Source organism: Hylobates moloch, unplaced genomic scaffold, assembly GCF_009828535.3.
Source record: "Hylobates moloch isolate HMO894 unplaced genomic scaffold, HMol_V3 SCAFFOLD_19, whole genome shotgun sequence".
Lineage (NCBI taxonomy): Eukaryota > Metazoa > Chordata > Mammalia > Primates > Hylobatidae > Hylobates > Hylobates moloch.
The window spans coordinates 1,477,978-1,499,822 of NW_026652294.1; the positions used below are offsets into that span (position 1 = coordinate 1,477,978).

Genomic DNA, 21,845 nt, shown 5'->3' on the forward strand with positions numbered 1-21,845 from the left:
GCCGTTTGATGTGTGTGATATACGTGTATCCATCCTGCTTCCCTGCCTTCAGGGGAAACCTGCCTGGAGCTGCACATATTCTCACAGCTGGAGAACGCTTCACGCAGCAAGTCACCACAGTACTCAGATCAACTGCAAACTAGTGGTTACAAAATGAGAGCTTTAAAAAAAGTGCTCTACTAGAACTGGGTGTCCTCACAGTCAGGAGCAGAAGGCTGGGGCTGCTGTGCAGGCCTGCGGCTCTGTGGCGCCTCTCTGCAAAGGCTCGGGTCCGCCTTCCAGACTGCACGTCGCCGTGTGTGCTGTGGAGGATGCCACAATGTTAAGGCTGACCAGGACCAGAAGGTGACACTGGGCGCTCCTGCTACGTCCGGCCACTTATAGCAGATCCCTAGGCCACACGCCTTCCGAGCCACTTTGCAAACTGCTTCCCTGTTGTGGGGCCAGCAGGAGCTGCAAGGGCCGAAGGCGGCTCTGCCAGGGCTGGACCAGTTTTGTGGCATTCGAGAGGAGAGGTCTGGGAAAGGCCACGTGGCCAGTGAAGGTCTTTTCCCACGTCCAATTTTATGGGACGACTGGGGTTTGAAGACGGAATCTAGAAACCGTCCTCTCCCCTTTTTTAAGTAAAGAGAAAAGAAAAGGAGACCTTTGCCTCATGTGAGAACAGGTGGAGAATCAGAGCTGTGGCGGCCACTAGCAGCGTTATCTCCCGGATGTGCATGGGAGAGAGATGGCAGCTTCTGGACAGACAAGGATGACACAGGTTCTTTGCTCCTTTGCAGTTGGGATGAATGTTCAAGTTGAGGCACAGTGTGGTTCCCATGGAAAGCCCGAGGTCAGCACGGCCACTCAGCCTGCTCCGCTGCGGGACGCCTTGGAGGGGCCAGGCCTCTGCTCCCAGCTGGCCCCAGCCCACGGAGGTGGCAGGCGGCTGGACCGCCCCTGGCAGGCGGGTCTGGTCCGGATGGCTCCTCACTGGGCTATGTGCTAACTGCTTTGATGGACAAGCACCCCACCCCGATTAGCTCAGTGGCTTGATGAGCTGTACACAGCCAGGCTGGTGCGGAACCGTGAGAAAGGAACAGTTTGGCTATAGGAGCTAGTGATTTGGGGCTCGCCACCCTTTATGGCCCCATGAAGATCCGGCACAAGGCAGGTGCCCGTCGCCTTCAGAAGGAAGGGCGGGAGTCGCCGATCTGCTTGAGAGAGGCCAGCCTGCATCCCAGCATCCACTGCAGCACTCGTGTTTCCATCTAGGTGAATCTTAGGTTGGGAGGAGGGAATTCTCACCAGCCACATGATTCCAGGGTCCCACCCTGCACCCTCTTGGCCAGTGTAGACGAGGGTCCATCCTGAAACCTTCTTTAACATACGTGCAGAGGAAGGTGAAGCCCTGGCCCCCAAACTGAGACAAGGGCCAGTTCTGCACAGCCAGAATTCTCATCGGGAGGGTGAGAGTGGCAGCTCTGCTGTTGGCTTGTCCCAAAACAGAACGGAAATGCACCCTCATCACATGAGCGGTCCAGATGGTATAGCGCCAGGGTGAGGCAGGCACCGGGTGGAGGAGGGGACAGAAAGCTGTAAGCAGGACCCACACGGGGGTTCTGGGCAGCTCCCTGATGCCAGCCAGGCCAGTGATACGAAGAGAAAGGCTAATAAATAGATGCATGTGAGGAACGCCGGGCAGCCCTGGACCAGGTCGCGTAGGACGCACCAGATGCCGCTGTGGCTCCCGCACCCGGGTGCAGGTGATCAGTGTCTCTAGTAAAGATATACAAACGAAGTTACTTCTTTTCAAGTATTAAAAAAATAAGTTAATTGACAAAAAGGGTTTGAAGCGGCTGAGCATCTTGCCAGGTTGTCAGCTTCATTTCAATGTGCAAACACAGGAAAAACACTGAGGAAAAGGTCATCTCCTGCCCCGACATAAATGTGGAACAGGGACAATGCCTGTCTGCCAACTGGGGGCTTAGAATGCAGGGCCTCATCCTGTCCCCCAAAGTCAGCATTTTCCAGTGTCAAAACGGTTGTGAACTACAAGCAAAATGCAGCAACCCACAAGCCTCAGGCCACAGCCAGCAAGCGGCCCAGGCATTTGGCCACTTAGGGTCCAGTGTGTGGTGTTCGGCTGGAGGGCAGACCCCTCCTGCATCCTCCTAATTTGCATAATAATTCAGGAGCCTGCCCGCCCCTCCACGTCTCCTGTGATGCTGGGGTGGGCATGACTGGACGCCCCCATCCTGGGTCTCGATCGCACCCTCACCCCTGACCCTGCTTTCGTGGGGCATTAAGTTTCTTTGGTGGTGCTCCAGGGAGCATGAAGAAGACAGTGCCCCTCGCACGCTGTGGCGGCGCACTGTGGTTCTGACGAGGAGCAGCTTCCCTCTCTTACCAAATGTGCCAGTGGAAGAAAGGGGCACAACCAGCACATCCTCAGGGAGCGCGTGGGGTGGTCGGTCCCCTGCGTCATGCCATACATGCCGTGCTCCTCCTTTGAGCGGGAGGTCCAGGTGGGCCTCCTCCCAGGAGGTGGAGCCATCTCAGATAACCACTGTCACCTGGGGCTCCCCACTGCACGTGGGACTCTACCACTTTCCAAGCAGCACACGGGCATCTGAGCGCAAACTCCAAGGAGGTGCCAGGCCTCCTCAGACAGCGGCTCCGGGTGGTTTGGATGCCACTGCCTGGCCAGGCGGATGCCAACAGAAAATGAAGCGTTGGGTGGGAGCTCAGGACCAGTTAAGGCTGAAGCCCTTGGACAGCATGGCAGCCTCCAGGTCCTTGTCCTCCTCTCTCTCCCGGAGCCGCTGCTCCTCCAGCAGCGCCACTAGTGAGTCTCTCTGCTCCACCACCTCCAGCATCTCATTGAGAATCTGCTTCTCTTCTGACAGCTCCTCCTCAGTCTTAAGGTGATCTTGAAGGAGAAGAAGGCATGAGGTGAGGGGCCTGGAGGTGGCACCCACCCTGGCCTCCATGGGCGCCTCACCCCACTCACCTTCCACTGCCATGCGTTCCCGGAGCTCCTGCTGCAGTCGGCTCTGCCGGTCTTCCAGCTCCAGCTCCCGTGCACTGAGGAGGCAGGGCAGGAGGGAGACAAGCCACAGTGACTGGGGACCACCCCTCACCCCCAAATCCGGAAGGACCTCCATGCCTGCTGTGACAAGCATGGCGCCGACGCCCCCTACCCAAGGCCACTCACAAGATCATCAGCTCCGACTCGTAGCGCACCATGGCGTTCTTCTCCTGCACTAGCTTGAACCACTCCTGCATCAGCTTGGGGTCGTCCTTCTTGCCCATGCCTGCCGAGAGAACGCTTGTGTGGGATGCAGGGAGTGCCGCGCCCACCCTGGCCCGCAGGAATCACACGGGGCAAATGTGCAAAGAGAGCCAAGCAAGATGCTGCCGGAACTTCCACTCCCAAGCCAGGCCCAAGGTTTGCCTGCAGCCATGGGGCCCTGGCGTCCCCCTTCCCGGGGCCTGCGCTTTCCCGTGTCCTGCCATCCCTGTTCACCCTGTCGGTGACCTCACCAGCGGGGACCTTGCCCTCCCCGGGGCTGGTTTCTACCCCTCCTGCTCTGTGTGCTCTCTTAGGATGACTTACATTGCTTTCCCTCTTTTTTCCCACTCAATGTTTATTTGGCACTTGCTACGTACTAGGTCTCCTCGGAGGAAACCCGTCTCCTAAACGAGGCAAATGTGAATTTGTAAACTGCACCCTGCCCTCAGGTCATGCTCATTTAACTCAGCTCTTTCTTGGGCTACTGCCCTCTCCAGGGGCCACCAGAATAGATGCCTTGTCTTTTGTTTACCTCCTGACCAGGGAGAGAAGACACCACCCCTTAACTTGTGGCCTATCAAGCTTCTGGATGCTCTCCCGCCGGATCCCGTATGGTCGATGCAGGGCATCTCAGGATGGCCGCAGGGTTTCTCATCAAGAAAGAGCAGAGAAACACTAGCAGCCCCTGGGGATGGAAGGAGGTGGCCACGCCCTGCCCTGGTCCACTCCAACAGAATGCCTGTGGCTGGTGGCTGCCTGCTAGCTCAGGCTGCCTGAACCAACAGGTGCCGATACCAAACCTCCCCCAGGGATGGCCTGACCGCTGGGCTTCACTGTGGCGGGAGGACAGAAGGAAGAAGTCTCCAAGGGACCAAGCCACCCAAGGAGAGAAGAAGCTCCTTTTCCTTGGAGCACAGAAGTTCATGGCAAAAGTGTGGTCCTGCCTAAAATACATGCTGTGTCAGTGGCTCTTCAATATTTTTGGATTACAAACTACTTTGAGAATCTCATAAAAGCTAGGGACTCTCTTCCTAGAAAAATGCTTATGTGTGCAGAGCAAACCATTTGATGCAGAGTTCCAAGCTGCTCCTGGGCTTCCTGCGGTCCATCCATGGGCCTCAGGTTAAGGGGCACTGGATGGGGACATCTTTCAGAGGCCCTTGCACTCTCTGCATCGCTTGGCAGGGGGCCTTCTAGGCCAGTTAAGACAAGCCCAGGAGTGTGAGGAACACAGCCTCGGAAGGGCCAGCCACAGCCCGAGTCCTCCCTCACTGCTAGCTGCCTTTCTCCACCTGCCTTTCTGGCACACGGTACACAGACACATCTCTTATCTGCAGTGGTGTCTGCTAGACAGTCTCTACCCAGTGGCCTAAGCCAGTTAGTCTCTACCCAGCGGCCACACCAAGGAGGCAGAAATGCACCATGTTCAACAAGCAGGGGTTAGTGTCTGTACTGTGCCCTAGTGCACATGCAGTTCTGCTCCCAAGGGGGTTCCTGCCCCTGAGCCTCCTCTGAAGGACGGAAGCCCCCCGGCCTGTCCAGCCTGTGACTGTGGAGTGTATGCCTGAGGGTCAGGGGACCAGCGCTCTCCTCACCCAATCCAATAGGCTTGGGTCTTGGCTTTTAAGCCAGCCCCCACTCAGTTCCATGCATTGCTTTCGGAGCGTCTCTGCACAATGTGCCCACATGGCTGTGGTGGAGGGGCCCGAGGCATGCAAGCTGTCCAGTGCGCCCGGCCACGGCGGCACCAGGGAGTCTCTCCCGCTGCCCACCTCCCCAAGAAGATACAGAAAATGCCACCGGAGACGTGCGGACAGCGCTCACTAGCTATGGAGAGCTCGCCCACGGCCGCCGGGCAGGGGCTGTGGTGTGTGGGCGAGAGTCGGGTGAGCGCTGTGGACGGCAGTTAAGAGTTAGCAGGGTTAGTCATGGCCACACCCCCCACATGCCTTTCAACGACAATCTTATCACCACAACAGACTTCAAATCAGACAAACTTAAAAAACACACACTCGGCAAGACACGAGGTAGAGAGGTTTGCTTTCAGTGGTTGTTTGGAAAGGGGCCCGAGGGCACTTGTGTAGATCAGTCTTTGTTAAGGACAGTATTCCTTGACTCTCCCATCCAAATCGCTGCACGCAGGCGGGAGGCTCCTCACCTGCATCCCTGCCCCTCTATCTGATGGATCTGAGACTTAAAGGCCCCAGCCACCAAGGGCCAGCCAATGCTGCGGCCCTGAAGGACCCCGACCTGGAGGCTCTCTGGCTTCACTCTGCACCCTGGTCCTCCCCATAGACAGTCAAAGGGATACTGTACCTTTAGAAACTGCCACAGACTCATGACATTTTGTAACAGGACTATTGAGGGTCAGAGAGAAAGAAAGAGAGAGAGGGAGGTAGGTGGGTTCTGGCTCTGTGTTTGACTAGTGTTGCTACACCCCCTCCGAGGCAGTGGGGATGGGGTTGGCGAGGTTACGTTACCTTCCTGGACACAGCAAGGGCAGAAGGAGAGAGGTCTACGTCGTGGAGTCCCGCCACTGGGCTCAACTTCAAAAGGGACCAAGCAAGGAAGAGGAGGAGACGGAGAAAGACAAAAAAGGAAGAGGAGGAGAGGAGCAGGAATTTGGAAGTGGAGAGGGACAGGGAGAAGGTGGAATAAAAACAAGCAGAGGACAAAAAGCATAAAAAGTGAGAAAGGAACAACAGGAGGAAAAGAAAATAATACAAGAAATGGAGAAGCAGAAACAAGGGAAACAAAGTCTACAAATGAATTAAGTCCTTTTTTCAGCATGGAACTGAACAAGAGCAGACCCAGCTCCGGGCAGCATCACAGAGGGGGCGTGGGGCCAGAGCCGCAGTGTGGATTCCTCCAAGAGGGATGACGTGTTCCCTACACGATGATGGCAGCACTCGGGCCACAGGGCCCTCCTGCCTCTACTCCTTGTCATGAGGGCGGTGGCATCTGGGTTGTCATAACAGGGGCCTTTGGGGCCTTGGGCCCCCTCCTCAAAGCCCCTGGATAGGTCTGCCTGGCTCTGAGACAGACTGCATTCAGTAAGTGGCCAACATGGCTTCCAGGCTTGCAGGTTACAACCTGGGGTCGCCTCCCAGACCCACGTGGAATCCTCTAAGATGTCACCACAGGTCTGTGCCTGAGGCAAAGCTGGCCTTGACAAGTGCAGGGCAAGGAGGGGCCTCTGAGTCTGTGGGGGCAGCACCCCATCCTGTGATGGGCCTCCAGGACGCTCACACCTGTGCTGCTTCAAATTCTGAGCCAGGACAATTTTGGGGAAATGTACAAACACAGAGGTGACTTCCACCCGTCCGTGTCACTGTCCCCTCTCTCCCCCAGGAACAGGGAGAGCCAACCACCCCCTTTTCCTTCTGGCCCTTCTATGGCTGTGCAGGGACCCCACGCTGCAGCTGGGGGCTGTCACACTCTGGATTGTGAGACCAAAGGGGTGAGCTGACAGGACACGCCAAAACTGACAGGAACGATGCTGGGAGGAGTGCTGACGGGGCATCGAGAGACAGTGTGCAGAGAGACAATTCTAGATCTGGGGTCTGATGGCTACTCAAGGATGAGGGAGAGAAGTTTGGCAAGGGACCATCACAGAACCACAGAGCACACACAGGGACAACAGAGCCCAGGAAGACACGGGGCCTCGGCCCGCGGGGAGGGCAGTGTGTGGTTTACAGAGAGAACAGGGTTGAAGAAATGGCCTTGTTTTACTCAACAGAAGGCCAACAAGACAAACGGCTGGCTGAGAGGCCGCTCAGCGGTGCAGCTGCATGAATACAGGTGTTTTCTGTCTTTGAACCCTTCCAGTGTGGTGCATAGTACCTTGGGCACACTGAATCTGCTATTGGGTACAACTTCAAAACCAAAGCCAGGGACAGTGTGCATGCGTGTGAAATGCTGACTGTACCCATTGTGCTAAGCACACACGGCACAGCCGGCCGAATGCATGGGTACGAGGGAGGATTTCTTTCCTCAACAATACACTCTGCCTTACAGCCGACCTACGGTCAACCTCGGCTTCAAAGTGTAGTCTGTGTTGAGGCTTGGAACGCCTGGATGAATCCCATCAAATACGTCAGTGAACAGTCCCTGCCACCTCCTGGGACTGGTGTCACAGGTGAATTGGCCACGTTGTGGAGCGGAACAGCGCCCATGTGATACACAACCAAAACATATCCAAAAAGAAGAGGCAGGCGCCTGCATGGGTAATAATTACAACACGTGCTTCTGCTTTCTGGACAGCACAAAATACAGCTTTCAGCTGTTTTTATGTAGGCCACATCCTCATACGCCCTTCCCAATACAGAGAACAATATAACAGAATACTGGGAACAGAAATTAGGAAATGAAATTAGAAAAAGGGAGCATCAGGTAAAGCAAGCATTTAAAGAAACCAGTAAGGCTTTCTCCTAGCAAGAGGCGGAAGCGCGTGTGAGCGACCGGCGAGTCCGCGCTGCACTGCGGGGCCACTACCTTCAGACTTCCCTGTACGCTCCACCACTTCCACAACGAGCGAGGCTACTTTTATAAAATCAGAAAAAATGCCCAATCAATACAATTTTCAAAAGAAGAAGTGGAAGGGAAAAACCGATCAAACACGGGGAGTCCCACCCGGCTGGAACCTGACTGAGCATGCATGGGGCGGGGGTGGGGGGCTTATAGTAAATGCTTTGCCTTTTAGGGGGATGTAAGAAATAGAAGATTTGGTTCACTGGTTCTATGAACAAAGATGCTGTCAAGCTTTTGGCAAATGGAAGTTTTTTGGTTTTTCTCAATGTCAGGGTAACGAGTTTCCATCTGTTGCTAACAGGTGCTATAATTTACCACTTCTCAAAGCACTCCTGTGTGCCCTGGGCGCCGGCCCCCCCTCCTGAGCTCCCAAGCAGTGAGTGGGTCCTGGTCAGAGGACCCCTCCTCCCTGGAGCACTCTGCTGCGTCCCCAACACTCGGGGGCACATCTGCTCCATCTTTCCCTCTGAAGCAGCACTTCCTTTGGACGTGTGACCCAGGGGTGGCTCTTTAGTGCCACTTGCTTGATACCTGGCAGGCAGGCAGTGCCTGTCACCAGATTTCAAAAAGCAACAGTACACCACCAGGGAGTGAGGCCTGTCCAGAACAGTGCGTGAGATGGGCATGGACGGCACTCTCTGGCTTCAGAGCGCCCTCGCATGCACCACCCACGTGATCCTCACACCGGCCAGGTGTGGCTGCCAGGATGGGCAAATTCAAATGAGGGTTCTGAGGCTCAAAGGAGTTAAGTGTGGCAGAGCCTGCAAAAGAAGCCAAATCTTCTTGCCCACTCTGAACTCAGAGGTTGCCCTCTTCAACACAGGCTCTAGGCAAATCTAACAAATGCTGGCATCTCAGGCAGCTCAAGGAAGAGCAGTCCCACAGAGCCTGATCAGAATGCCACACCTGGAAGGGAGGCCCGATGTCCCTTCCTGCCTCGTCTTCTGAAGAGGCCCTGAGAGGGTAAGTAGAGTTTGTTTTGTCTGTGCCTGGGAGACGGTGAAGGCAGGACCTGAATCCAGGCTTGGCCTTCCTAAGTCGGGGTACCCCCTACACTACCACCTGGCCCTTAGCACACCTGAGCACCTCACTCCAGGCCCTGCCTCTCATGGGCCCAGGACCCAGTGTGGGGTAGAACGGCGGACAGGGTGGGGGAAAGAGCGGCCAGCTGTAGGGCAGGTCCCCTTCTCTGTACTTGTCCTTCTATATTCCCACCTTCTCTCCAACCAAGACTCTTCACCTTGGCACACTGCATCAAGAAGACACCGGGCAGCTGGAAAAACAAGCAGACGAGCCCACACACTGAACCTAGATGGTCATCTGGAAGGCAGGCAGGGCCTACCTTAGTCCTTCTGGTACTCAAAATCCAAGAGCCGTAGCCCTGAGACCGGGGGCAGAGGCTTGAGTGCCCAGCTCACAAGGATTAGTGAGGGTACGGTCAGAAAGCTCGGAGGTACGGGGGCTCACACCTGTGATCCCAGCACGTCGGGAGGCCAGGGTGAGAGGACAGCTGAGCCCAGGAGTTCGAGACCAGCCTGGGCAATGCAGTGAGACCCCGTCTCTACAACCATTAGCTGGGTGTAGTAGCGTGAGTATCTATAATCCCAGCTACTCAGGAGGCTACGGTGGGAGGGCTGCTTGAGCTCGGGAGGTCAAGGCTGCAGAGAGCCGTGACTGCACCACTGCACTCCAGCCTGGGTGAGTGAGACCCTATCTCTAAAAAATAAATAAATAAGTAATAATAGCCCAGAGGGGCCAAGACAAAGGCCAAGACAAACTCTGTTCATAGCCCGACAACCACCAGCGACAATCTGTGTGGTGGTGGGTGCTGGCTTGATGCTCTGCATTTCCGACTCAATCATTCAATTCTGCCTGGTTATATTTAACCCACTGGCTTCTACATTGATGCTGATATCAAAAACAGCAATGTCATACATGAATCATGGCTTGTGGTAAGGACAATGTGGGAGACTAATAATTTATACCAGAAATGTTTACCGAGCACCCCAAATGCACCAGCCACCAATGCTAACCACATGGCAGCCAGAGCAGAGGAAGCAGAGGTGAGCACAGCCACAGCGGGCAGGCAAATCAGTGGGCCGTTCTCCAAGGCTGCTGAACAACTGGCCCCAGGGACCTGCCCCATCTCAGTATCCATCTCTGCCCACTAGATAGGCTCCCAGCTACCCCTGGTTGGACAAAGGCATCATCCCCACAGAGCTGGGGAGGTCCCTAAAGCAGTGTCCAGCAGACCAAAAGAGGGCCAACGAGGGAGACTTCTAGAGCCCAGAGGCCCCACCCTGGAATGTTGCATTTCCCCAGGGAACACGGGGTAGGTCCTGGAGTGTCACCAGACTAGTACCACACACAGAGATGTAATGAGGAAAATGGGCTTTTTATGAGCTGAGCCACCATTTACAACTGTATTTCCACGTGAAAATACAGAATTGCAAAGAATCAGCTTGCAAGCGTTTTAGAACACCAGCCTTTCAAGAGGTGGAGGCTGGCCCCACACCCTCCCTTCTGATACGCTGTTGTGTGTTTCACGCCCAGAAACTCTGTAGAGCCCCAAGGTTAACGTCTTCCCCTTTCAGCCACACTTCTGGAACATCCTGCACAGACAGAGATCATTTTTGGTTTTCAGTTCCCTTTGGTCTCTGAGGATCACACTCCAAGGCGTCGGGGACAGGAAAGAGGCTCGCTGATTTCTCAGGCATATTTCGAGGCTCCACTTTCCCGCCTCTCTGGGCAGCCATGTGCAGCCCTTAGCTTACCAGGGTGGACTCTCTGGACTCTCATTTCTCACACTTGTTTTGGCGATAATGCCACTATATTTACTGCTAAATATAGTAACATAAATATTATAATGATAAATAGTGTTGGAGCAATGCCTTTTTTTTTTTTTTTGAGATGGAGTCTCACTCTGTGGCCCAGGCTGGAGTGCAGTGGCTCGATCTCGGCTCACTGCAAGCTCCGCCTCCCGGGTTCATGCCATTCTCCTGCCTCAGCCTCCCGAGTAACTGGGACTACAGGCGCCTGCCACCACACCCGGCTAATTTTTTGTATTTTTAGTAGAGATGGGGTTTCACCATGTTAGCCAGGATGGTCTCGATCTCCTGACCTTGTGATCCACCGGCCTCGGCCTCCCAAAGTGCTGGGATTACAGGAGTGAGCCACCGCACCCAGCCAGAGCAATGCCTTTTTATCGAACTCCTGTCACAGACACCAAAGAGCTTTTGTCACCTTTTCCTGGGAAACACCAGGGGCATTACCTGTCATGGCTATGCCCAACTGACTGGATTAAACTTTCAGAAAGCAGTCACGTGTGGTGGCTCACACCTGTAATCCCAGCATTTGGGATGCCGAGACAGGTGGATCACTTGAGGTCTGGAGTTCAAGACCAGGCTGGCCAACATGGTGAAACCCCGTCTCTACTAAAAACACAAAATTAGCTGGGTGTGGTGGCGCACGCCTGTAGTCCCAGCTACTCAGGAGGCTGAGACAGGAGAATTGCTTGAACCCGGGAGGTGGGGGTTGCAGTGAGTGGAGATGGCGCCACTGGGTGGGTTCCAGCCTGGATGACAGAGCCAGACCCTGTCTCAAAAACTTTCACAAAGCAAAGTGCTCAGGGCTGGAATTCCTTGGCAGTTCAGGTTTACGGAGTGGGGCCACTGTAGATTTTCCGCTCTGCCTTGCTCAGGTTATGCAGCCTGGGAAGTGTGAGGGAAGACTGACCAAATGTGTTGCTGACTAAGAAGGCACTCGGCTATTCTGAGTCCCCAACCCAGGAAGCCTATTTGGTGGGCACCACCAATGCCATGCTCCTGGCCTGGCACAGCCTTGGCACTGCAAGGCTGAGGTCCAGTCTAAAACCTCGGGCGATGACAAACACCATGGCCCTGACAGGGGTCCCAGCTGGCTGGTGTGCAATACTGCAGACATGCAAGCAGCTGTCATGACAGGGTGAGGCTGGTCCGGCAGGCCCAGTCTAGCATACACATAGTGGGGCTGGGAGACACCTGGTGCTACACAGACTCAGTGCAGAGATAAAGCTCCAGGTTGGGAGGAAAAGTGAAGGCAAGAAACCAAACAAATACATGTAAGAATTACAATCTAAAACACACACACACACACACACACACACACACACACACATGCGCGCGTTGGGAAACCTCGCTCTAAAACACACACACATACACACACACACACGCGCGCGCTTTGGGAAACCTCGCAGGTTCCAAAGTTCCTAAGCAAAGCAGAACCGAGCTGACGGTGGACTGGTCAGGCAAACCAAGAATCTATCAACATGAAACCCAGAGAAGCAGAGAGAACAGGAAGACAGCTGCTCAGAAGGACAGAGGCTGGCGTCCCTGCACCTCCATCTCACAACAGCAAGAGGCCACCCTCCAGTCCTTCATGTTACATTTCTAAACCTTTCGTGTTCTTTAAATTTCCTTTGAGACATATAAATCAAGAGATGAGGTCCCTGAAAACTAGAAATTATGTGTGTGTATTTTCAATCAGTTTTAGAAGAAATGTGGTTTTCTTCTAGATTTCCAGTCATCTGTCTGTTCTAGTGCAATAAAGCAGGCTGGGCTGAGCCTGTTCCAGGTCCCAGGGAAGAAGAGAGAAGGGGAGTGGCCACCTGGGGACCCTTCCTCTCTGGCCCAAGGGTTGTTTTGAGTCTTTTTAATGATTTCTTTGGAAACCACAAAGTCCAGCTATGTGAGGAAGGGAAATCTTCATTCTTTATGCTCTGTGGCTGAAAAGAGACTTTCAGAGCCTTTAGGTAGTTCACTGAGAGCCACTGAAAGAGCCTGGAGCGTGACACACAGAGCACAGGGCAGGGGTAGGAGTCGGTCCCTCTGGGCAGGAGGTGGCATTCCCAACGCTCTGAGGGCTACTTGGAGCTTTGCTCTGCCCATGGGAGAAATGAGACAGGTGCTGTGGCACAGATATGGGGCTTTGGGGTGGCCTTTTGGGGGTACAGGCACAGAGGGGCAACCAGGTTTTACATGAGGCTCCAGATCTCAAAAGGGTGATTTTCCCTCCAATTAACGAATATTACCAAGTGCTCCAAGAATGTAACAACAGCAGAAACAGAAAAGAAACCTAATTCTGGCATTGCCGTCATCCTCATGGGTGTGGCGAGAGCAGGGCCTGAAGTCCACAAGAGACTCCCCGCAGAGGGGAATGTCCCCTTCAAGCAGCAGCCCCCACGTGGTGAGCAGAACCCGAGAAGTCTTGAATTTACGCAGCCTAACGGTCTGGGAAAGGGGAAGTGATGAGCTGATGAGCCCACATGGCTTCAAAGGGTTATGAGTGTCAGTGGTGGGGCACTATGTGATTCACAAGGCACCCTGAGTTTCCTTTTTCTATTTATTTCATTTCCCCCTGGAACTTGTTGGAATTCTAAATTCAAAAAGCTAGTAGCTGGAGTCTGGGAACCCAGAGGAGAAAGCAGCTCACTACCTCTTCTCACTCTAGCAAGGGGGGTAAAGAAAGCAGGAGATGTGGGCCAGGCACAGTGGCTCACGCCTGTAATCCCAGCACTTTGGGAGGCCGAGATGGGCGGATCACCTGAGGTCAGGAGTTGGAGACCAGCCTGGCCAACATGGTGAAACCTCGTCTCTACTAAAAATACAAAAATTAGCCGGGTGGGGTGGTAGGCGCCCGTAATCCCTGCTACTCAGGAGGCTGAGGCAAGAGAATCGCTTGAACCCGGGAAGCGGAGCTTGCGGTGAGCTGAGATCGCGCCACTGCACTCCAGCCTGGGCGACAGAGCGAGACTCCGTCTCAAAAAAACAAACAATCAACAACAACAAAAAAAAACAAAAAACAAAGAAAGCAGGAGACGCGATGGGTGTGTTAATGGCATCTTGAACTGGGAGGGAAGGGTGGATACAGTCCTAAAGAAATGCGTTCTGACAGCCCCTTCCAGGAGATTATGAATGTAAATGATTTCTTTTTATTTTTTTTTTTAAAGAGACAGGGTTTTGCTTTGTTGCCCAGACTGGAGTGCAGTGGTGCGATCACAGCTCACTGCAGCCTCAAACTCCTGGGCTCATGTGATCCTCCCACCTTAGCCTCCCTAGTAGCTGGAATTACAGGGCATGTGCCACCATGCCCAGCTAATTTTTTAAATTTCTTTATAGAGACGGGGTTTCACCAACTTGCCCAGGCTAGTTTCAAACTCCTGGGCTCAAACGATATACCTGCCTTGGCCTCCCAAATTGCTGGGATAACAGGTGTGAAGTTTTTCACACAGTGGAATTCGCTTAGCATGGACATGAACACTCGCAAGGTGGTGTTAGGAGGAGGCAAGAGGCATTAGATGGGAAAAGGGTCTGTTAATTGGAATGTAAGCACCGGCCCTTCTGCAGCACCAGTGGCCGTTGAGTGTGGAGGTCCCTGAACACACCAGAAGCCCTGGGACACCGAGGGAGTTTCCGAGGGGGTGGGTCCGTGGGAGTGCGGGATTGGAGAACACAGGAAGCACAGACAGCAACAGTCTCTCTTCCCAGGGAGGTGAGAGCCCCGCCTTGGATGTGGCACTGTCTGATAGGTGGAATCACAGAACTCTGACATTGGTTTTTAAATGAATGGGCCAAGAAGTGACCCTCTTCAAGGAATGGGGTCAGGGTAAAATATGAGACAATTATCTTTGCCATTCTTCTGTTTGAAGACCACCTCTAGGCATGGAGCCTCCACGGGGAGATGAAGTGTGAAGTGGGTAGACTGCCAGATCAAGGACACAGGGACAGGGAGGAGGAGCCAGAGTCCCCAGGATTCCCCTCGACAGAATGGCAGCTGCCCAGGAGAAAAGCTGCCCAAAGCTTAGAAATGAGACACAGGGGTCAGCCATTCCTCTGAACTAATACAAATGGCAAGATGCCAAACATACTGCAACCTCTAAGCTAGTGGTTCTCCTGCTCTAGAGGCCATCAGAACCCACTGGAAGGTCTGTTACAGCAGATAACCAGGGCTCACCCCGGAGTTTCTGATTCTGCAGGTCTGGGGCAGGGCCTGAGGCTGTGCCTTCCTAACAGGCTCCTAGGTGATGGTGCTGCTGGTCCAGGGACCACACTTTTGAGAACCATGGCCTTGAGCTTTTCCTGTCTTCACTGAAAAGAAGTACAAAGTGAGCCCCAGGACAGAGCAAGGAGGGAGGGGCGTTGTTATGGGCACCCGTCAACCTGGCTTTGAGTTTGGTGACTTCAGGCAGAAATCACTACAGAGAACCCTTTCCCTTGCACTCAGCTCTTCTGGAGAAATGAGAGCACACCCCGGTGAAAACAGTCGGCCTGAGATCTTGGCATGTTTGCTTCTTTGCGTAAGTGTGGCAGGCAGTGAGCTCCCTAGCAGATATGATTCCTACAAACAGTGAGGGATGAGATTCAGGGCAAAAGCTGTGTTGGAGTGTGTGTATTTAGGGGACCAGGATGCAGATGCAAGGCTGGTGGAGTCGGGTGGGCAAAGTTTTATTATAAAAAATTTAAACGACCCCAGGCAGCAAAAGCAAGCTCAGATCTTCCTCTGGAGCACACGTGGGCAGTGGGGAGATCAGCACGCTGCTCTGTTTTGAGCTGGAAAAGGGTCTGTGCTTTTGCCATTTGGTTATTGGGTTGATTTCTCCTTGTTTTTGTGAGCAGGGACTGGGAAGCGTGGGTGGAGAAAGGGTGTCAGCGGGGTTAGTGTCAGCACAGGCGCTGCCATACATACCACCCAGATGCAAGTCGATGAGGCCACTGTAATAAGACTCTCCCCAATAGTCTACAACAAGGAATTGGTGAAGAGAGAGTTATTCCATCAGGTAACCCTCCTGTCCCCCCATACCCAATCAATGATATGATATGGAGCAGTCAATGATATGGAGCGTAAGAAACAGACACAGCGAGGCGGCAGAGGAACGGCTGGAAAGCATGCGTGCCTAAGTGCATCACATACCGCATGTCCACACATGCCGTATCTGCATACTGCGTGGCTGTGGGAGGAGGGCAGTAACTAAAACCCACTGTGGGGAGTCAACAGTCACTATCAACAGGATCCCGCGTACGCCAGGGATCAGCCAGGACAGAGGCTTTGGCTTTGCTGGGAACTCCTGCCCCTGGGACTGAACCTTCTCTAACTAAGAGTTAACAGAGTGGGGCTGCCTGCATGTCAGTTGCTGATACTGGAAGCCCCAGGCTGAGGGGCTGGAGGCAGGAGGCAAACGTCCTACAGAAGCTCTGAAATCCTTAGGTTTCACGCAGTCAGTGCTCTCCCAGGAATTCCCACGACCCCACTGCGGACTCTATCAAATGCCTTGCAGACCCACTTTTGCCAAATGGGTTTGAGAGGAAGGGGATCCTGTTTCGAGGCTTAGGCCTCCAAATTCAGTTGGCCTTCTTAAAAACAGGAAACGAGCAGAGATTATGCAGAGTTCTTCCCCTAGGCACTTGGCCGAAGTCTCCTGGAGGTTTGCCGGCCCAGGGAACTCCTAGCCTGGTAGTTCCACAGCTGTCTGGCCAAGAGCGCAATGTAATTTCCACGCCTGAGATGCAGACGGGGCACTGCTGAGAGGCTGGGCTTGAGCGGGCAGTCCTCATCTCCCCAGAATCATAAAGACACACAGAGCACAGCACTCGGCCGCCACGGTGTTGCCCTCTCTCCAAACCCGCATTCTGAATGCAGGTCCTCACAGCCTCCGGTCCCACCTGAGGGCTTCCCCTTGAGAGTGACACAGCAGACAGTAGTAGAATGCGGTCCTGCCCCAGCTTTTCAACGCATGCTCAAGGCTGAGCCAGTGGTTTTGTAACAAAAAGGCTTCCCAGCTGCCCCAGGACTGGAAATTACCTAAGTCGTGGCCTGGCCCTAGGATCAAAGGTGCTGAAGCTAATCCTTGCAGCCTGGCCATACGTTGTCATACCTTAGACAAACGGAGAACGGGATGGCAGGTCCATGCCAGAGCCCTTCTCTGGAAAGGCAGCTTGGCTAACAAAGTCTGACGCCCTCAGACGGTGATGGAAGCTGGAGACCACCAAGTGAGATGATGGCAGGTTCCAGTCAGTTTACTACAGTCCCCAGGGAAGGGCGGACTGCCATGATGAGAAGACTCCAGATTATTATCATGCCCAGCTGCCACTGCCTTCTTCAGGGCTCAGCCAGGCGCCACAAGACTAAGGAGAGTTAACGGGATGCAGAAGCAGGAGAGAAAGCAGCAGCAGCACGCACACCTGGGCTTCAGAGATGGCATCGGCCAAGGAGGGGCAGGGCCACGGGGAACTGCGACGGGAGACCAGCCTTGGAAGGGATGTAGTCACATAAGAGAAGGAACATATTTGGAAATTATTATATTCTTATGGTAGGAACCATAATTCCTGAAAATTCCGGAGAGTTCCTCAAATGCATCACAACGAAATATCCCAACAGAGCTACTAGGGCCCATCTTGAAAAACAGAGCAGAAACATCTTTGGATAGATATATCTGCTGAAGACTCATCTAAAGGAAGGAGTTTGCACTAGGACAGTGGTTTTCAAGCTTCTGTGGAACCCTAAGGTTCTTCCAAAGGCATTCCAAGGGGTCTCCCAAATACCTGATGTACAAATACTTGTAGCTCTTTTAAGAGCCCTTATTAAAATAAGACACACCACCTTTAAATGTTTTTGTTTTTAAGACAGAGTTTCGCTCTTATTGCCCAGGTTGGACTGCAATGGTGTGATCTCGGCTCCCTGCAACCTCCGCCTCCTGGGTTCAAGCGATTCTCCTGCCTCAGCCTCCCGAGTAGCTGGGATTACAGGCACGTACCACCACGCCAGGCTAATTTTTTGTATTTTTAGTAGAGACGGGGTTTCTCCATGTTGGTCAGGCTGGTCTCAAACTCCCGGCCTCAGGTGATCCGCCCGCCTCGGCCTCCCAAAGTGTTGGGATTACAGGCGTGAGTCACCGTGCCCAGCCCAAATGTTTTATAGGTCAACTTTTTACACACTGGAGACCATCAACCCAATAATTTGTGCTGCCAGGTGAGCTTGATTTTGTGGGGCCCTCAGGATCAAGTTTCCGCCTCTCTCTGTGTGTAAGTGGCTGAACTCCCTGAAATGTGTTAGTGAAGAGAACGTTTTATTCATTTATTTATTTAAATTCTGGCCTGCAGCATAGTGCTCACCTGCACCCACCGTTCAAGGTCTGTCCAGGAGAGCTACAGCTCAGTGACAGCATGCGCGCCTGTCAGCAAGTCCCTTTATGTAGGTGGGTAACACATTTTGCTGCGGTATTACAGCATAGCTGGATTTTTGTTTACTTTGTTTGGGAGCCTCTTGTTTGAGACTTCTTTGTCATGAGGAATAGGAACTGCTGTTAGATTTGCTATGATCCAACCGTGAAAAAAAAAAAAAAAGCTCTTGCCTCATTTTAAACTTCTAGTGTCTACATCATTTAAACTGCAGATATCCTGAGATTTGCAAGTAAGCTGTTAAAAAAACCAAAAACCAACCAAACAAAAAACCCTGTTGTCACTTATAGCAACTACAGTTCTTGTGTGTACTGGCTGGATGCTGGGGCTCGGTCATGTCCACGACTCTCTGCTATAACCTGTATTTTCAAATCTGTGTTAATTATTAACATTTTAGAGTAATTCTTTTTGATTTTAAACTTGAACTTATAATCTTGTAAAAAGGGTTCTGCTGCTAAAAATACAAGTTTGAAAACCACTGACTTAGATGGCATTCGGGTTGTATATGTTTGAGGAAATGTGATTATCTAACGACTGGAAGAAATAATTCTGGCAAAATCCTACGCCAATCTTCTATGGTATATTATTTTCCGGCCCTTTGGTAGAAGCTTGAATAACAGGGCCTGTGACAGGGGCACTGAAGCATTGTTTTACACTCAGACTTCACGGAGGCCACGGGCGCTCAAGTGCTTTACGGAAACCACCAACCTTGATGGCACCACCACCTCAACCTCATGAGTAAGGAGGGCAGGGCGCTGTCTTCTTCCTGAAGGGCTTAAACCACGAAATGTGGTTATTGTGTCTGTGTGTTGAGATCTATCCACTGCTTTCCATCTTGGCGGAAGTGATTTGTGGAGAAGGGTAAGAAGGAATGAAGATGAGCCTAGGCTCTCTCCTGGTATCTTCTGCAAGAAGAGAAACGGCACGAGGGCAGGGCCCCATAGGCCCGGACGCAGTCGGGCACAGGTGGGCTGGGGCCAACTCCATCTGGGCTCAGGCTTAACTGAGGAGGCCAAATCAGAGCGCGCAGAGCAGGGCAGGGGGGCAGGGGCACCGCAGGTTCGCTGGGAAACCTTGGACCTTCTTAGGTGAACCCAAATCTCCTTGCTGTGCTTGTCTCACAGTAACACATCCCAGTCGTCTCAGCCTACTGGATGCTAAGTGCTTCAAGTTTTTGCATTTCCTTTGGTAGCCTGGACTTCATGCATTAACAGCATCAGGTGAGCCCAAACCAAGAACATCCACATCCTCACCTTTCTCCCCATCCCATCTCTTTGCCTGAAGGTCATCACTGAGTAGACCGATAAGCTGCAATTTCCAGGCCTTAAAGGGCCTGGGAAAGGAGACCTACTTCCATTCTGGACTCCCTCACTCCCCACCACACAAACTTCAGTCCTACAGGCCATAGGAATTCATCTTGACACCAGGCACTTCCCATGAGCCCATGGGTCAGTCTTTGAGCAAGATCAGATGGCAGCAGCTGGCCCTGCTCCTGGCCGCCTCCTCCCAGTTCTTCCGTTTCACAGACAGCCTGCCTGTCAGCAGAGGCACCCTGCTCTCCTCTGCCACCCTAGAGTGAGGAAGTAAGAGGACACTCCTTTTCTTCATCCCCAGCTCACAATTTGAACGCTGAACCTGCAGGCTATAAAGAGATGGAAGTTTCCCCATCCAGAGACTAGACGAAGATTTGTGGATGTTTGAGAAGGCAGAGTGGCCACTGCACCCCCAGGGCTGGTCCTGCAGCTTCAAGGTCCTGAACCAACAGGACTTCCTGGGCCGTGGGGCCAGAGACTCCTCAGGCACTCCCTTGCATTCTCTGTGCCCAACTATGCTGAGCGCGGCCGCTCAGCTTCCCTGGGTGGAATGGCAGGAATGAGCGCGCCACACTCTCCAGGGCTTCCTTGCCAGGAGCAGCAGTCACCAGCACAGGGCTCTGCCAGCCACTCCCCGGTGTCTGCTCCACGTCGGCTAGTCACATGCCCTGAGCCTCTCCAGCCCTGCCCTAAGTGACCAGCGTTCAGCGGACACAGGGCCTGGGTGCCCTCTGGAAATCTGTGTGTGCTGAGGGTGGCCACATACTCCCCCACCAGTGGTGTTGAGGGCTCTGTGGGCAGGAGGGTCCCAGGGAACTAACGACAGGAGGGGGTCTGTGGGATGCAGGCTGGGGACCTGCTCAGTGCAGTTCTGTGATGGTTCCTTGCGGTTCAATCTCCCTCACTCCCAGTTATTCCCTCCTAGAGTAAATGGCGGGGTGGGAAGGAGGGGAAGAGCCAGCGCTCGCCATCAGCATGCCGGGGACGGAGTTTTGCTCTATGGGAAACGGCAGCCCAGAGGGGCTGCGGAGCAGGATGGGCCTGGGGCTGTCTCAGACGGGTATTTTCTTTTGCTTAACAGGAAGCCCCAAATCTCAGGGATGAAGGGCCCCAGAAAATCCTGCTGGAAAATGAGCTGAATTCCAGGTGAGGTGAAGCAAAACTAGCCTACCACGGCGGGAGAGAGGGAGGGCTTCCTCCAGGAGCAGAGCTTAGGAGGGAGCCTGGCAGTACCTGCTTCGCCCCGGAGCGCCTTCTCCACAGCCACGCCCCTTTCCTCCAGCCGCCGCTGCCTCTCCTCCACCTGCTGCAGCTGCCGCTGGATGATCTATGACAGACAGCACAGCCTGAGCACCCGGCTCTCCAGCCCCGCTTCAGGAGGACACACAACTCCACACCCACGTGAGGGGAAACAAAGGAGTTGCCGCTCTGGAAAGGGCTCTAGTCTGCGTGCGGTGCGCTCAGGGTGTGGTGTGGAGACCACCTGCACCCGAACCACCTAGCTTGTGTAGACGCTAGGCTCCGGGCCTTGCTAGTCAGCATCAAAGCGTGTGGACGTGACTCAAGTAGTGACCACCCTCCTAGGAGTGTTGCAGAGACAGGAAGTGGATGTAAACTGTGGTAGGAGGGGCCTGAGTACCAGAACCTCGGACTGTTCTCAGGGCCAGACTGCTAGAGTGCTGGAGGGGGTTCCTGAAGAGTGCGGTGGAAATCCCATCTTTACGATAAAAATTTAAAAGAGAAGGCCAGGGGTGCGGTGGCTCATCCCTGTAATCCCAACACTGTGGGAGGCCGAGGTGGGCAGATCACAAGGTCAAGAGATCGAGACCATCCTGGCTAACATGGTGAAACCCCATCTCTACTAAAAATACAAAAATTAGCTGGGTGTGGTGGCACAGGCCTGTAATCCCAGCTACTCGGGAGGCTGAGGCAGGAAAACTGCTTGAACCAGGGAGGCAGAGGTTGCAGTGAGCTCAGTGCCACTGCGCGTCCAGCCTGGCCACGGAGTGAGACTCCGTCTCAAAAAAAAAAAAAAGAAATCTACAATGGTCTTCTAGATTCAGGGTCTGTGCAGCCTGAAGACAAGCTGGAGAATGGGAGGAGAGCTCTGACCTCTGACCTCTTCCCACAAAAATCCCAGGCCTATCAGAGGCTGAGGGGCCACAAATGGACTCCTGGTGACAGTCTTCACAATTGAATGAGGTGACTTACAATGATTATTCTACAACAAAGGATTCGGGAAACTCAATGCAGGGCTCTTCCCCACCCCTTTTTTTTTTTTTTAATGAGATGGAGGTGGCCGGGCGCGGTGGCTCACGCTTGTAATCCCAGCACTTTGGGAGGCCGAGGCGGGCGGATCACGAGGTCAGGAGATCGAGACCACGGTGAAACCCCGTCTCTACTAAAAATACAAAAAAAAAAAATTAGCTGGGCGTGGTGGCGGGCGCCTGTAGTCCCAGCTACTCGGAGAGGCTGAGGCAGGAGAATGGCGTGAACCCAGGAGGCAGGGCTTGC

The 21,845-nt window shown here is 53.5% G+C and overlaps 1 protein-coding gene across 12 annotated transcripts in view; it reads right to left on the minus strand.

The window, feature by feature from the left end:
- Window positions 1-521: 521 nt before the first annotated feature.
- The window catches only part of MICAL3 (microtubule associated monooxygenase, calponin and LIM domain containing 3), a 225,285-nt gene continuing 203,961 nt past the window's right edge, over window positions 522-21,845 (minus strand). For 8 of the 12 annotated variants that reach the window (XM_032753933.2, XM_032753942.2, XM_032140052.2 and 5 more), the window contains 5 exons: window positions 20,565-20,658; window positions 5,758-5,823; window positions 3,200-3,299; window positions 2,996-3,069; window positions 1,427-2,914 (listed from right to left, as the gene is read on the minus strand). In XM_032753933.2, coding sequence (XP_032609824.1) covers window positions 2,730-2,914; window positions 2,996-3,069; window positions 3,200-3,299; window positions 5,758-5,823; window positions 20,565-20,658 — 519 coding nt within the window. In that variant the 3' untranslated portion in view covers window positions 1,427-2,729. Of the gene's footprint in view, window positions 2,915-2,995; window positions 3,070-3,199; window positions 3,300-5,757; window positions 5,824-15,529; window positions 15,581-20,564; window positions 20,659-21,845 lie in introns of all 12 variants that reach the window. The other 4 variants (XM_032753940.2, XM_032753939.2, XM_032753937.2 and 1 more) reach the window with 3 other exon arrangements.